General features: G+C 38.4%; 1 protein-coding gene across 1 annotated transcript in view; it reads left to right on the top strand.

The window, feature by feature from the left end:
- Pappa2 (pappalysin 2) overlaps nt 1-13,637 on the top strand; it is a 260,775-nt gene that overhangs the window by 93,700 nt on the left and 153,438 nt on the right. Inside the window, exon 5 of the mRNA XM_074047398.1 lies at nt 10,807-11,100. Within this exon, the coding sequence (XP_073903499.1) occupies nt 10,807-11,100 (294 nt within the window). The remainder of the gene's footprint in view (nt 1-10,806; nt 11,101-13,637) is intronic.

The following is a 13,637-nucleotide window of genomic DNA, read 5'->3' as shown; positions in this document are numbered from 1 at the left end:
TGTACGGATCTCTCATACACTGCTGGTGGGAAAGTGATATGGCACAGCCACCTTAAATATTTTGTAAATTTCTTATAAAACCAAATGCATCCTAACTATATGATTGGGTAATTGGGTCCTGTTTGTTGATCACTGAGAAATGAAAATACCAATCCACTCAAATACCTGTATATGAACCTTTGCAGTGGCTTTATGATATAATAGCCCCAAGCTGGAAATGCCAAAAAATGTCCTACAATACTGGCTGCTCAGATAAACTGTGGAACATCCATTACAATGGAATATTGCTCAGTCATAATAAGGAACAAAGTATTAATACACGCAACAGCTTGAACAGATATCTAAGGCATTATTCTAGGTGAAAAAGAAAACTCAAATTCAAAAGTTACATGCTGTGTGATTCCATTTGTGGAGTGTTCTCAAATGCCAAAATTGTAGAGATAAAGAATAAATTAGTGTTGGCCAATGGTTAGGGTGGGGAGGGAGAAGGGAGTGGGAAGGATGTTGGTATGCATGTGACATAAAGGATCACAGGAGGGATATCTTAATGCTGGACTAGTTTTGTGTCTTGTTTGAGGTAGTGGTTATTCAATTATATCCATGTGATAAAAATTACAGAGAATCACACACACACACACACACACACACACACACACACACACACACACAAAAGAGCACATAAAAACTAGTGAAATCTCAAGTCTGGAACCTCAGTGCATAATCAGAAACTTCTGCATATAGCCAGTGCTCTGTGAATGTTCACTGAATAATGAGATAGGTGAAAAGATGTGTGCAGATATTACAATTAAAGAGTTTCAAGAAATATTTAAATTATCACATGAATCATTAACTCATAATGAATTGTGATACAAGCTAAGGATATTTATATGTTGCTCTTAAACCATTGTAGGTTAATGGTGCTCCCTTACAACATGGTTCTTAATGTGCTTTTCAGAAACAGAAGTTGTCTTCAGAACATCTCACAGATCTGTGTCAGCATGAAATTGCTCATGTTCTCATTTAATTCTTCTTGTTCAATCATAACTTTGGTTGAACAAAGGAACTTTGTTGACCTAAATCAGGTGTACAGCAGTGCCAGCAGCCGGCACAACATGATTGAGGAAGACATTTAGGATTTTCCAAATACATCCTTTCTGAGACTCTAGATAGGATTATGTTTTTGTAAACATGCAACAGCCTTGCATTTTCAGGATCAGCTAAGTGATCTACAGATAAGCTCACTAGCCTGAAAGTTGGAAAATTGAATCTAATTTCTGACCTCCATTGGCTTAAGTTACAATGTAGACAGCCCTAGTTGTCTTGGTGTCTTGCTTTTCCATGAGCACCATTTCTGCCTTTTTGTACTTTTTAATACTGTGTTGATGCAGGGAAGAATATTTTTAATCTTTTTTATTTTATTTCTTTTTTTTGTAGGATGATGTTTGAACTCAGGGCTTCACACTTGCAATGCAGGCACTCTACTGTTTGAACTACACCTCCAGCCCCATTTTGCTCTGGATATTTTGAAAATGGGGATCTCACAAATTATTTGTTTAGGCTGGCCTTGAACCATGATCTTCTTGATCTCAGTCTCCCAAGTAGCTTAGGTTACAAATGTGAGCCACTGGGGCTCAGCCAGGGAAGAATTTTTTTATATGTAGAAGAGTGAATGTGATCCCCTTGAGTCTTAATGTTCAGTGGTTTGAACATCTTTTACCACAGAAACAATACCCAAACTGAAAATATATCTTCAAAGACAAAACACGTGAATTTGTAGTAAACCAGCCCTTTTATAAGTCACTAATATCATACTCATGATAATTCATTCATTCAATCATTTGTTCATTCAAAGAATAACTGTTGAATCTGCTTTGTGGTGATACCAGAGATAGAACAATGGAGGAGTTCATTCAGCTTTCAGGGGTGTACAGCATGAGTGGGAGACAGACATGTAATACCCACTTATGTCATGGTGCCACATAGGAGGCTAAGTAGGCACATGGAGGAGAAAATACTAAATTGTGCTGAAAGCATCAGAGAAAAATTCCCAGTGGACTGAGGGTTGAGATGAGACCTGCAGGATGAACTAGCGTTTGTTTGGCAGACAATGGCTGTCGCTCTGGACTGGGTTCTGTGGCGATTCAGCACTGGTGACATCTGGTCATGCTTAGAAGTGGAATCCATTTGGCATGGCTCCAGCAGTACTCTCCAGCCTTGATTTTTCTGCTGTGCCCTTCAAAAGATTTCCAGAAAATTGTACTTCATGAGTTCGTAGAGTAATGTAAAAATTTAATCATAAGCTTGAATAATAGCAAAGAATGTAATTTCTGATATGCTATTTTATTTTAACCTACCAACATTTAAAAATAAATCTTAACTTTGTTTTTCTAAGTGTATCCTCAATACTTTATCAATTTGACAATCACAATTATTCATTTAACAAAATTCATGGCCATGTGCTTTTTAAAATAACTTAAAATGTATTTATTCCTATTTTCTCCTTGAATGTGTGTTTTCATTCCACTTCTGCTATAGAATGCTATACTAGGGTAATATACATTTTTTTTCAATCTCTCTAGTTTGTCACCTATTTCTCACTAAAAACTTTTTGACTGAAACAACTTTTTGATGATTATAACTTTTTAAAAACAGACTTTTAATTTTTAGATAGTTTCATATTCACACGTAGTTGTAAGAAATAGTACAAAGAAATTCTGAGTTATCTATGTCCGTTTTCTCCCAATGGTAAAATCTTGTAAAATTATAGTACAAGTTTCACAGACAGGATATTAGCACTGATAATTTTCATAAGCTGAAAATTTCTTCTCAGTTGAGTGATCATTTCAAATAGTTACTTTTTATAAATGAACAAAAATATTTTACATTGTTGCTGATGGATAGGAAAGTATGATATGATGGGTACACTCAGAGGCACTCTAGCATATATAAATCATGAAGATGTTAACTGGAATCCATGTCCTCAGATGCAACTAGTCACTGAATGGGCTACAAAAATGCCAACCTCATCTCTTACTTTCTTGTCTTCTCTTTACTATGCCAAAATGGAGTGATTCTTCCTGGAGATAAGGAATAAGGTGTGTAAACTGGAGTGAGGGATTATAGAGCAATTCATGAAGCAGGCTGAATGACATGAACAAGATGAAGAAGCTTCTGGGAATTGTCCACTGGTTGCTACTGTAGATCATTTAATTGTCCCAAGATAACATTCAGCAAATAGGGTTATTTTGGATGCTTCGTAGTTTGAAACACATTGAGCACAAAACTATTGGACAAAATTACCCTAGCACTTGAACTTCATGCCTTGAAGCTTGAGTATTCCAAGGGTTCATGCATTTACACATATGTAGAGTAAACAGTCACTTCCATATGTAGAGATTTGAAGGGTATTCTCTTTTAAGACACATCCTGGTAATTGTTGAGTCCTTGATACACCAGAACAATGCCTGGCAGAGAAATGCTTAATGACTAAATTAATTATAATGGAAAGGATAATATAAGTCCCAAAGCCTGTATAACAACATGTTTAGTTTTAATTAATCAGAATACATTCTCCTGTGATGTAGTAGTGCCTAAGAGAGCCCCGTATGCTTAACAGTTAGGGGAAGAAGTAGCTGAAAGAGTATGCAAGGAGACACTAGATTCTGCAATGTCTTCATCTTCTTCTTATATTTACACTGTCTTTGTTCAGTCTTGTTTGGAATAAAGACTTCCATCCAACACAAGATCTCAGGCTATAAAACCAAGAAGCCAATACAAGAGTTAGAGATGTATAGTTCCTGAACTGGTTCTAGTAAACACATCTCTTTCTAGATCTTATTACCACCATCTTTTCTTCCTCCTCCTCCTTCTCCTCTACCTCTACCTCCTCTCCTCTTCCTTCTTTTTCTCCATTTCTTTCTTTCCTTTTGTCCATCTATATATTCTGTTTTCTTTCCATGCCCTCCCAAAGAGCTCCTTCCTTGGAACTCAAGGTGCCCTTTAATAGTTTTGTCTCTTCCTTGTGGAGAACATATTTTGGGGGAGTACATGTTAGCCAGTAACTGGAAGTAATTATGTAGAACCTGCAGACCAGCCCTCATCTCCCTGTTTTATGGGCATATAACATTCAACCCTAAAAGTTTTATAGAACTATTTTAAAATAATTTGAACCAATGTCCTTTTCTCAAGTTGCTTGAATTTTTGTTTTGTTTTTTTTTCTTTTTTAATAGAAGTAGCTTTGGAAATCATTCTCTTTACCACCAGCCACTCTGGTGGTCTTGTGTTAAAGCAGGGGACATCCAGTTAGAACTTGGAAACATAGCATCCCTTTGGAAGCTGGGCTGTCTACTGCTAAGATTTCATCTTTTAATCAGAAGCTTCTCTCTCTTTTCTTCCTCTGCACCATCCCCAGACCACACAACAACTCTAATTGTTTTAGCTGTTCCCTCATAATCAAAACTGAAAGGCCTTCTAAGAAGGCACATTTGTATTCTCCCTGCCAGTCCACTGAGGAACAGCTGTGCCACACATGTCTGTCAGTTCCCAAATCCATGCAGCTCCATTCATACTGTTCTATGAGCAAGTATATATGGGCCTATATTGGGTCAGAGTCTCAGCACCCACATTCAGGTATGCAGAAATAGTAAATATGTTCTATGATTAAACTTAGCTTCTGTTTTGAGCCCCAAGTTGCTGAGTGGTTTAGTCAACTGACCCTCTTTTGCTTTGGGCCATGCATGATAGTAGTGATAGCTTATATAGGTCAAGACCACTGGGAAAATGGTGTATTTTGTCAGATGATGCTGCTCACCTGAGATGACCCTTGTTCCCTTCACAAGGTCACCTTCAGGGAATCTCTGGCAGACTCTGTGTTACCCTTCCTGCTTACCCTCACTGGTCAGGTTTTCCTCCCTATAACTGGGATACTTACTCATAATAATGAGGCAAAATGTCTCTGCCGCCAGATCACACAAACCCATTTGGGGTTTCTATTCTTAAAAGCAGGGTATAGTCAACTTTATTGGATATACTGTCATCTACACATTGTCTTTTATCTATTTTCCTTCAGGCTGGGGTGGGGGGAGAGGGTTAGGCTAATATTGTTGTGAGTGTGTTGGTAATGTGAAGGAAAGGATCGTCCATCATGCTGGCTAAACCAGAGTTCTTTCAAGGCTCAAATGGCATAGGCCTCAGAACTGCACAGCCAGGAAAGGATTTCCTCTTTTCTTGCTTTCATTCTGTTGTGTACCTCCTAGTGAGGGCATAAGGCAGGAGATACTATCATCCTGAATTGGGAGGGGAAGTAAAGGCAACAAACTCTGGGGTACAATGTTATTATTTTCTCCACCTCTTCACACTGTTGTTTCAGATTTCCCTGAGTAAGTACTCTTGTTCTTGTTATTCATTTTTCAGCAGCCTTGAAGAGTGGATATTGGGGAAAAAAGGAAAGGTGGAGAGAGTCTGAGAGAGTCTCATAGAGAGGTCTGAGGGGCCAGAGTATATCTGAAAATATGTACTGGTGTATCTTTCTACTTCCAGTTTCAGTGTGGCAGGTGAGAGCAGACCACACACACAAAAAAAATTAGTTCAATTGTAGAGAGAAAACTCATCCCTACTCAATCCCTCATTTTTCCACTGTCTGTACTTTAATTTTGTCCTTTAATGCAAAGTTTTGTTTCCAAAAAGAAAGTAAAAAATGAACAGTGGCTTTAAGTATAGGAAATGATAATTATATTCTTCCTTAACTAGATGTGGGAGGGAAAAGATTATCTATACTATCTATTAGAACAAGAATATTTTGCATAAATCTCACCTACTATCAAAGGTCTGTGATTAATAAGATTAACAGTTCCTTCCTTCCTTCCTTCTTTCTTTCCTTCCTTCCTTCCTCCCTCCTTTCCTCCCTCCTTCCCTCCCTCCTTTCCTCCCTCCTTCCCTCCCTCCTTTCCTCCCTCCTTTCCTTTCTTTCTCTTTCTCTCTTGTCTCTCTTGTCTGGTTTTTGAGACAAGGTGTCACCATATAACCCAGGTTGGCCTCAAACTCATAATCCTTCTGTTTCAGCCTCTCAAATTTTAAGATAACAGACATGAAACACCATACCAGGCTTAAAAGTCCTCCCAATTTCATAAGATTTTGTTTCATTCCACAATAATTAATTTCAGGTTGCTAGGAGTCATTTTCTAATACCAATGTGTTGTCTATGAAGGGAAGGAACACTCATCTATTTGTAGCCTTGTCTAAGTCTTGTGTGGTTTCATGCTCTCAGTATCAGAACAAATCCCAGGACTACCACAAAAACAAAAACAAAAGAAAACAAAACAACATGGAAGCGAAGTGTGAGCAGTTTAGGGGCAAATCAGTGTTCCTATGCAAGTTCTATCCTGTTGTGGCCAAGCCCCAATTTCCTTTCTCTTAATGAATGGAGATGGGTAGGTGAGAGCTCCAAAATTTGGGGAAAATGATATGTGATGCTGGACTACATCATAGAATTATACCAACAAATAGTCTAATATATATATTTTAAGTTACTTTGTTCTACAAAATAAGCTACCTTATTCTTCATAACAATGTTTTGAAGTAGGGACTCTCCTTATTACCTTTGAATACATTAGAAAATAGCTGTCCCCAAAGATAAGGATATATACATTTCCAACCAGTGTCTACAGCGACAGAAGAAAGGCACCATGGTTACTCCAAATGGTATCTTGTGAAAGATTCTTTTATACTATGATGCAAAGATCCACTTGTAACCATCTAGAAACTAACCTTTGTTCCATGTAATGAAAATGGAGGGATATGTGGGTTGTAGCTACTAGCTTCTGCGTATAATATTGACTTGTTTCAATATTCATATCAAATGGTTCTCACAAGTAGAACTTGATACAATTGTTTCATCATTCTTACAGTATTGTTTCTTGGAAATAATCACACATTTCTATGAAAGGTTGGGAATGCACAGCTCCTCAGACCCTCCCTGGACAGACCCAAGTGATGGAAAGAACACAAAGAGGTTGCCACTCTGGGAATTCAGTTTCTATTTATTAGTTATTATTATGTCTTATTCCTTCTTAATGAGAAGTTCTTTCCTTCTCCTTTTAGGCTGGGTGCAACAAGTCTTTTATGCCTCACTCAAACTTTGGCATGGATCCACATACTTGTATATTCATAATTTTTATTAAACCATGAAAACTTTTCTAAACTAAATTATGGAATAAATTGATATCTTCCTTCTCACCCATATATGTGTGAGTGAGTGAGTGTCTGTGTGTGTGTGTGTGTGTGTGCGTGTGTGTTAATAAAACCTACTTGCCTAATATTTTAGCATTTGTTTTAGCTGGGATAAAGAGTGAATGAGAAGAATGGTGTGGGATTCCTGCTTGTAGGAGAAGGGATGGCCAGCCTAACTGGTGGGCAGGGAATTAATAGGAAAGGAGTTTGGACCCCTGGAAAATCTGCAGTGGATCTGAAAGTAGAATGTGTGGTTGTTTCTAGCTGTCCCTTTCCCTCAGGCAACTGAGAGATGGAAGTCTTGGAACACAAACTGTGTGACTTATGTGGGCAAAAGTCCACAATCACACAATTCTGCACGAGATATTTATAATCATTCCACAAAATCCTGCACATTAGCTCTTAGAGGCAAGGGATGAGAATAGAGAAGCCGTAACAAGCCTGTCTAGCCTCTCATTTAGACATGAATCCTTAAGGAAAGTTAAACTGTAGGCCAAGACCATAGAATTTGTCAGGGAAGAACACACTTCAAGTTCTCTTAGCCTTTAAACAGGTCATTCTGTGACCTTGCGCACTAGTGGTGGAATTAGTAGTCCAGATCCAGGTCCTTAGATCTTTCTCTCATAATGTATTGGTATGAACAGTACTTATCCCTAAATCAGAACAAATATGTTTCATATTTGTTGCATTTCTATCATTTTTATGTCTCTATATTTTATGCTATATTCTATTCAACACACATATAGTTCATTACTATAAGTTCCACACAGATGATTTTTTAGCAGAAGTCCCATCTCTCTGAAATAAAAAATGTAACTGTTACAAATGTATGTTAAAATGTTATGTTCTTAATTAAAATTTTCTTGCTGTCTGGTTAACTCTATATTTTTCTGTCTAGGTAATGGTAAGGGGGAGGAGAACCCTGGCTAGTTGTCCTGTCTGTGGAGGGGATTTGAGAGGAGTGCTGAGGACTTTCCTTTGTATGCTTTTGCTCCACATATGTATAAACTGGTTTATTTAAAGCTCACTTTCAGTCTATTGCATAATATTCTTAGATTTGGAGATATCTCATTAGGAGTTGAGGTAGATGCTTCCTAGAGGCTAATAAGAAACACACTACTACTGGGCTCATCCCATATTTTCTCCTGGAGTATCCCCAGGACATATGCTGCTTTGTCATTCCTTATTCTTGGAACCTTCTTCTTGTTTATCTATAATTACTTTGTCTATACCTGGAGATCACAAAAGGACTTGGCCTGGCTAAAGCATAAAATGAGGGAATATTTAATGTTTGCCAGAGGTAAGATATGCAAGTAGAAGATAACTATTGATTGGAATTTTTCTTTATCTTTGGTAGTGCTTCTAAAATTTTCTTTATGAAATCTCATATTTCAGAGATTTGAAAATATATTCTACCCCAAAAACATTGTGTGCAAATAAATTGTGTGCTTTGTTTCAACAAAGCATTGAACTAATTTGCTGTGGGAGATTTCAGACTTTTGGTGTTACAATTCTCACACACTTTGTGAGTTCTCAGGAGAATATAGCAAGCTGCATTTTCCTCCAGTATATTTAACCAATGAAGCCACTTTTTTCCAAAGTGTCAATAGTATCAGAATTTATGAACATAATTTTGAAAAAACTAATCAATGTGGATACTTGAATCTTATGGATGAATTGTGTAGCCTTTCAAAGTTCTACTTCTGGCAGATTAGTTTTTGTAATATAAAGCTGGCTTAGAGACAGGGATGAGGAAGGAAAAGAAAGGTCAGGAAAGACAGTGAGTGAGACTAGAGGGCAGGAGTTTGGGGCAGGAAGAAAGATGAGGTGGAAGGTACTTGAAAGGGAGTTGGGAGAAAACTGTTCTCTTAGATTATCTTTGTGAATTGATTTTGCTGTTAGAGGACTGAATACATAATTGGGTATGAACTTTGATAATGACTATTACTACAATTGGATATGTCAACATGATGTGGTAGGCATTTTGGAAAGTGAGAATATTGCATTTCACCAGGTTTCTTCAAATACTTAACATTGGATGTTATCAAAATAGACCTGGTTTCAAGTTATTTGACTTTATGTTGCTACAATAACAATGATACACAAATGAGCAAAATATTCAGAAAATAGCCTTATGAAAGGAAAGAGAAGGGATGGAAGGATTGTTAGAAACTAAGAATTTTAATGGAAGTGGTAAACATGACAAAAACAGGAGGTAATGTCTAGTTCTGTTTTTAGATAGGAAAACATACACTGGCTAAGAATGAGGCAAGGTAGCTTGGTTAATGTCAGTTTGTCTGTGGACATTGGTAGAGACTAGAACTACTTGGCTTTAGAAACTTCCCTTTGCAGTAAGGTAGTGACCAGGTAGGGTGCCTGAGTCACCTGTTAAATAGAACCAATGGGTGTGGCACCAGACACCCTGTGATCTTGGTATAGAATCTATCAAAAGAAAGGCAGTGCTATTCTTCTGGAGGGTGAGCTATCCTCAAGAAACCATTGTTATAGACAGGGCTCAGTCGTTAGGAATGAAGCAGGTCCTAGAAACTAGTATTAGACTGGGATACAAAGGCAGAATCAGCCTGGGAATACAGCCAAGAGTGACTTTGTGCTCTAAAGGGCTGATCCAGGCCTCTTGACATTCTTGTCTCATGCCCCAGAGATGAGGCTCAACCTGATCTTGATAATTTTGAGGACTAAAGAAAAAAAAAAAAGCCAAGTCAAGTGGTTCACCCATGTGGAAAAGAAGGAAACAGGGAGTGTATTTTCAATAAGCAAGGCAGATAGAAGTTTTTGTACTCAGTGGTCTTTAGCTTTTTCTTTTGTAGAGTTACAACTAAGTCTGATTCAATGTGATTTCACCTTGTATGAAACACCTCCCTTAGTTCCATTCCTCTCATGGAATTTGAAGAGACAGAATGTGGGACTTATGGCTGTTACCATCTTGAGAGCAGTGGTAGTGAACTCAGAATCAGCATATCCTATATTATAACAAACACTTTGATAAAATCCCATATGCTAGTGTTATCATCCCTACATAATAAAACTGAGTTCTGTGGGGCCAATCAGCTGTTCAAGTACTAAAAGTCAATATGTAAAGGGACCAAGTTTCAGACTTAGATTTCCTTGTTTCACAACCCTGTGTACTTTTGCCTAGGGCAATGGATTGCTACCTAGTAAGTTTGAAAAAAAATACTGAGGTGTGAACTCCATCCTCAAAAGTTTCAATTTAATTGTCAGGGGTAGCATTTAGACCTATATTTTTTAAACTCCCCTGAGAGATTTTTGTGTCCATCTAGGACTGAGGATCCTGGCATTCTCTCATGTTGTTTTGCTTACACTGGTGTCCCTGGTCCCTAGGGAGAAACCCATGATAGGGGTTAATGGAATATTTATTGATTAGTTCTAAGGATGTTTGTGACAAGAGAGAAGTGCAATGATGCAACGCCACTAGAAGCTACAAAGTGTCTCCTAGAAGCTAAAATGGAATATTTGAAGTTTATTAGACATCATAGCTAAGGACTAGAGTACTGCTGTTCAGTCTATGCTCAGAAATGTTTTCCAAACCTTCCATTGCAGGTGGTGTTGTCCTCAACCCAGCCTATTATGGCATGCCTGGCCACACCAATATCATGATCCATGAAGTGGGACATGTTCTGGGACTCTACCATGTCTTCAAAGGGGTCAGTGAAAGAGAATCCTGTGATGACCCCTGTAGAGAGACAGTGCCTTCCATGGAGACAGGAGACCTCTGTGCTGACACTGCCCCCACACCCAAGAGTAAACTGTGCCAGGACCCAGAGTCTGCCAATGACACCTGTGGCCTCACCCACTTCCCAGGAGCTCCATTCAGCAACTACATGAGCTACACAGGTATCACAACAGACTCGATGTTTGGTTTTCTGTTACAATTACCTGAGGGGTTCTCAGTAATGGTGTGGTACATGTGTGAGAACCATGTTGATGACTGAGCAGTCATTTGTGGCACAGAATTGAAATGTATTTATTATGGGATATTTTCCCCATGTCTTTGAAGAACTAAAGAAACTAAATGGTCTTGTTGACTGGTTTCTCTTATACTAGAGATTAAAAGTAAGACACACTTCTATCTCGGATAGTAAAAATGGAACAAAACCAAAAGCTCTCTTGGGATCCCTTCAACTTCTAGAACATGGTGATTCTTGTTTTTGTTCATATTCTTAGGCATTTACTCTGAAGGAGATCTGTGATTGGGTGAAAGAGGTTTTTGGATCAAGATATCTCTACACTATTCTTATAGGTGGTTAAAAGGTGACTTGGTTAATTTAAGTACAGGATTCATTTTATTTATACTATTAAAAATTTGACTCTCTTCTTCCAACACTAGCCAAGTATTGATTTTTACTTTGTCCTCCATGCGCCCTGCTCAAAATGATGCCTCATTAAAAAATAAACAATGAAAAGCAGTGCCTTCCTGGCTCTGGGTAAAGCTGCATTATTTAGTCTTGTTCTTTCTCAGATCAGTTCCTGGATTACCCTTCTTTCCTGTCTCTCACACTTTCTTTGTTTCTGGCAAAAAATAACACTAACCAGTCTCCTGATGATAGACTTAAATTTACCCTTAAAATTAAGGACTAACTTGATTTGATGACATTCTCCAATAGTGAAAGTAATTTTTCTAGTTCCAGGTGCTTATTTCTAGAGCTATTCAAAAAAGGACAAACAACCGGAGTCTGATCCTGGCATTAAAGGGAAGAGTGATGACTGATTCTGTCTGTGACTTATTAAGATGCTTCTACCATCTAGGCAGCAGTGGGCTCACTTCTGAATCCTAGCTACTTGAGAGGCTGAGATCTAGAGAATTGCAGTTTGAGGCCAGCCAGGGCAAAAAGTTTGCAAGACCCCATCTCAATCAATAACTGGGTGCAGTGGCATGTGCCTTTCATTCCAGCTGTGTGGAAGGCTAAGATCAGAAGGAGCATGGCTTCAGGCTGGCTTGGGGGAAAAAAGTTCATGAGACCTTCATCTCAATGGAAAAAAAAGTTGAGTATGGTGGCATGTGCCTGTCGTTCCAGCTGTGACAGAAAATGTAAAATATGAGGATGGTGGTCCAGGGTGACCTGCACAAAAATTGAGACCCTATGTCAAAAATAACCAGAGCATATAGGAGTGGAGTCATGGCTCAAGGGATAGAGTGTCTGCCTAACAAGTGGGAAGCCCTGAGTTCAAACCTCAGTATCATCAAAAAGGAGAAAATAAATATGTTTCTATCCAAGTTTTATTGTGATGAATAACTCAGGTACATTAAATTCATAAGCACCAGAACCTCTGCCTCCCCTAGCCAGGACACAGTGACCCTCACCAGGGGCACAGACTAGATAATGGAAGCAAAAGCAAGAGTTTCTTAAGTGCCACTTTTGTGGCAAGCAGGGGAAACATTTAATAATGGGGTAATATTTGACTGGTGTGTTTAAATGGCTATAGCCCTGAAACTCCTTGTGAGCTGGGACTAGAGTGCTTGCTTAGCATGTATGAGGTCTGGGTTCAATCACCAGTACCACATGCACACACAAATAAGAAAAAGATAACTCTTTTCAGCCCTATGAAAATTGTACATAATAGGGAGAGGTTTAACTCTAAAAGTAAGACGGGGACCACCAATCCCATTCCTGCTGCTTCCTTGATATTTTGGCTTTCTCATCCTTGAACATCTCTACTGACTACACACTAACTTTGGCAAAGTCACTGGGCAACAAACAGGTATCTCTACCTCCAAACTCGTAAGTGAAAGTTGAAACACTGCCATCTTGTGGTTTTCTGAATAAGCAACTGTTACCTCTGCAACTCTGAACTCCAGGGTGCCATTCGCACCCTGGGTAGCCTAACATTAAGATAATGGCCTTTCTTTTGAGATAAAAAAGGACTATATCTCTGCCTTCTCTTTCTCACTTCCAGCTTAAATACTTTCTGGATCAGAGTGCATTTATTCTTTCTTTTTTTTTTTTCTCTTTTTTGTTTTTTATTCTTCAATGTGACTTTATTTTTTATTTTTTTTTCATTTTTCTTTTATTATTCATATGTGCATACAAGGCTTGGTTCATTTCTCCCCCCTGCCCCCACCCCCTCCCTTACCACCCACTCCGCCCCCTCCCTCTCCCCCCATCAATACCCAGCAGAAACTATTTTGCCCTTATTTCTAATTTTGTTGTAGAGAGTATAAGCAATAATAGGAAGGAACAAGGGTTTTTGCTGGTTGAGATAAGGATAGCTATACAGGGCATTGACTCACATTGATTTCCTGTGTGTGTGTGTTACCTTCTAGGTTAATTCTTTTTGATCTCACCTTTTCTCTAGTACCTGTTCCCCTTTTCCTATTGGCCTCAGTTGCTTTAAGGTATCTGCTTTAGTTTCTCTGCGTTAAGGGCAACAAA

Source organism: Castor canadensis, chromosome 11 (genome assembly GCF_047511655.1).
Source record: "Castor canadensis chromosome 11, mCasCan1.hap1v2, whole genome shotgun sequence".
In the NCBI taxonomy this organism is placed as follows: Eukaryota; Metazoa; Chordata; class Mammalia; order Rodentia; family Castoridae; genus Castor; species Castor canadensis.
The sequence above is the reverse complement of the archived record's forward strand: the minus strand, read 5'-3'. Positions and strand labels throughout refer to the sequence as shown.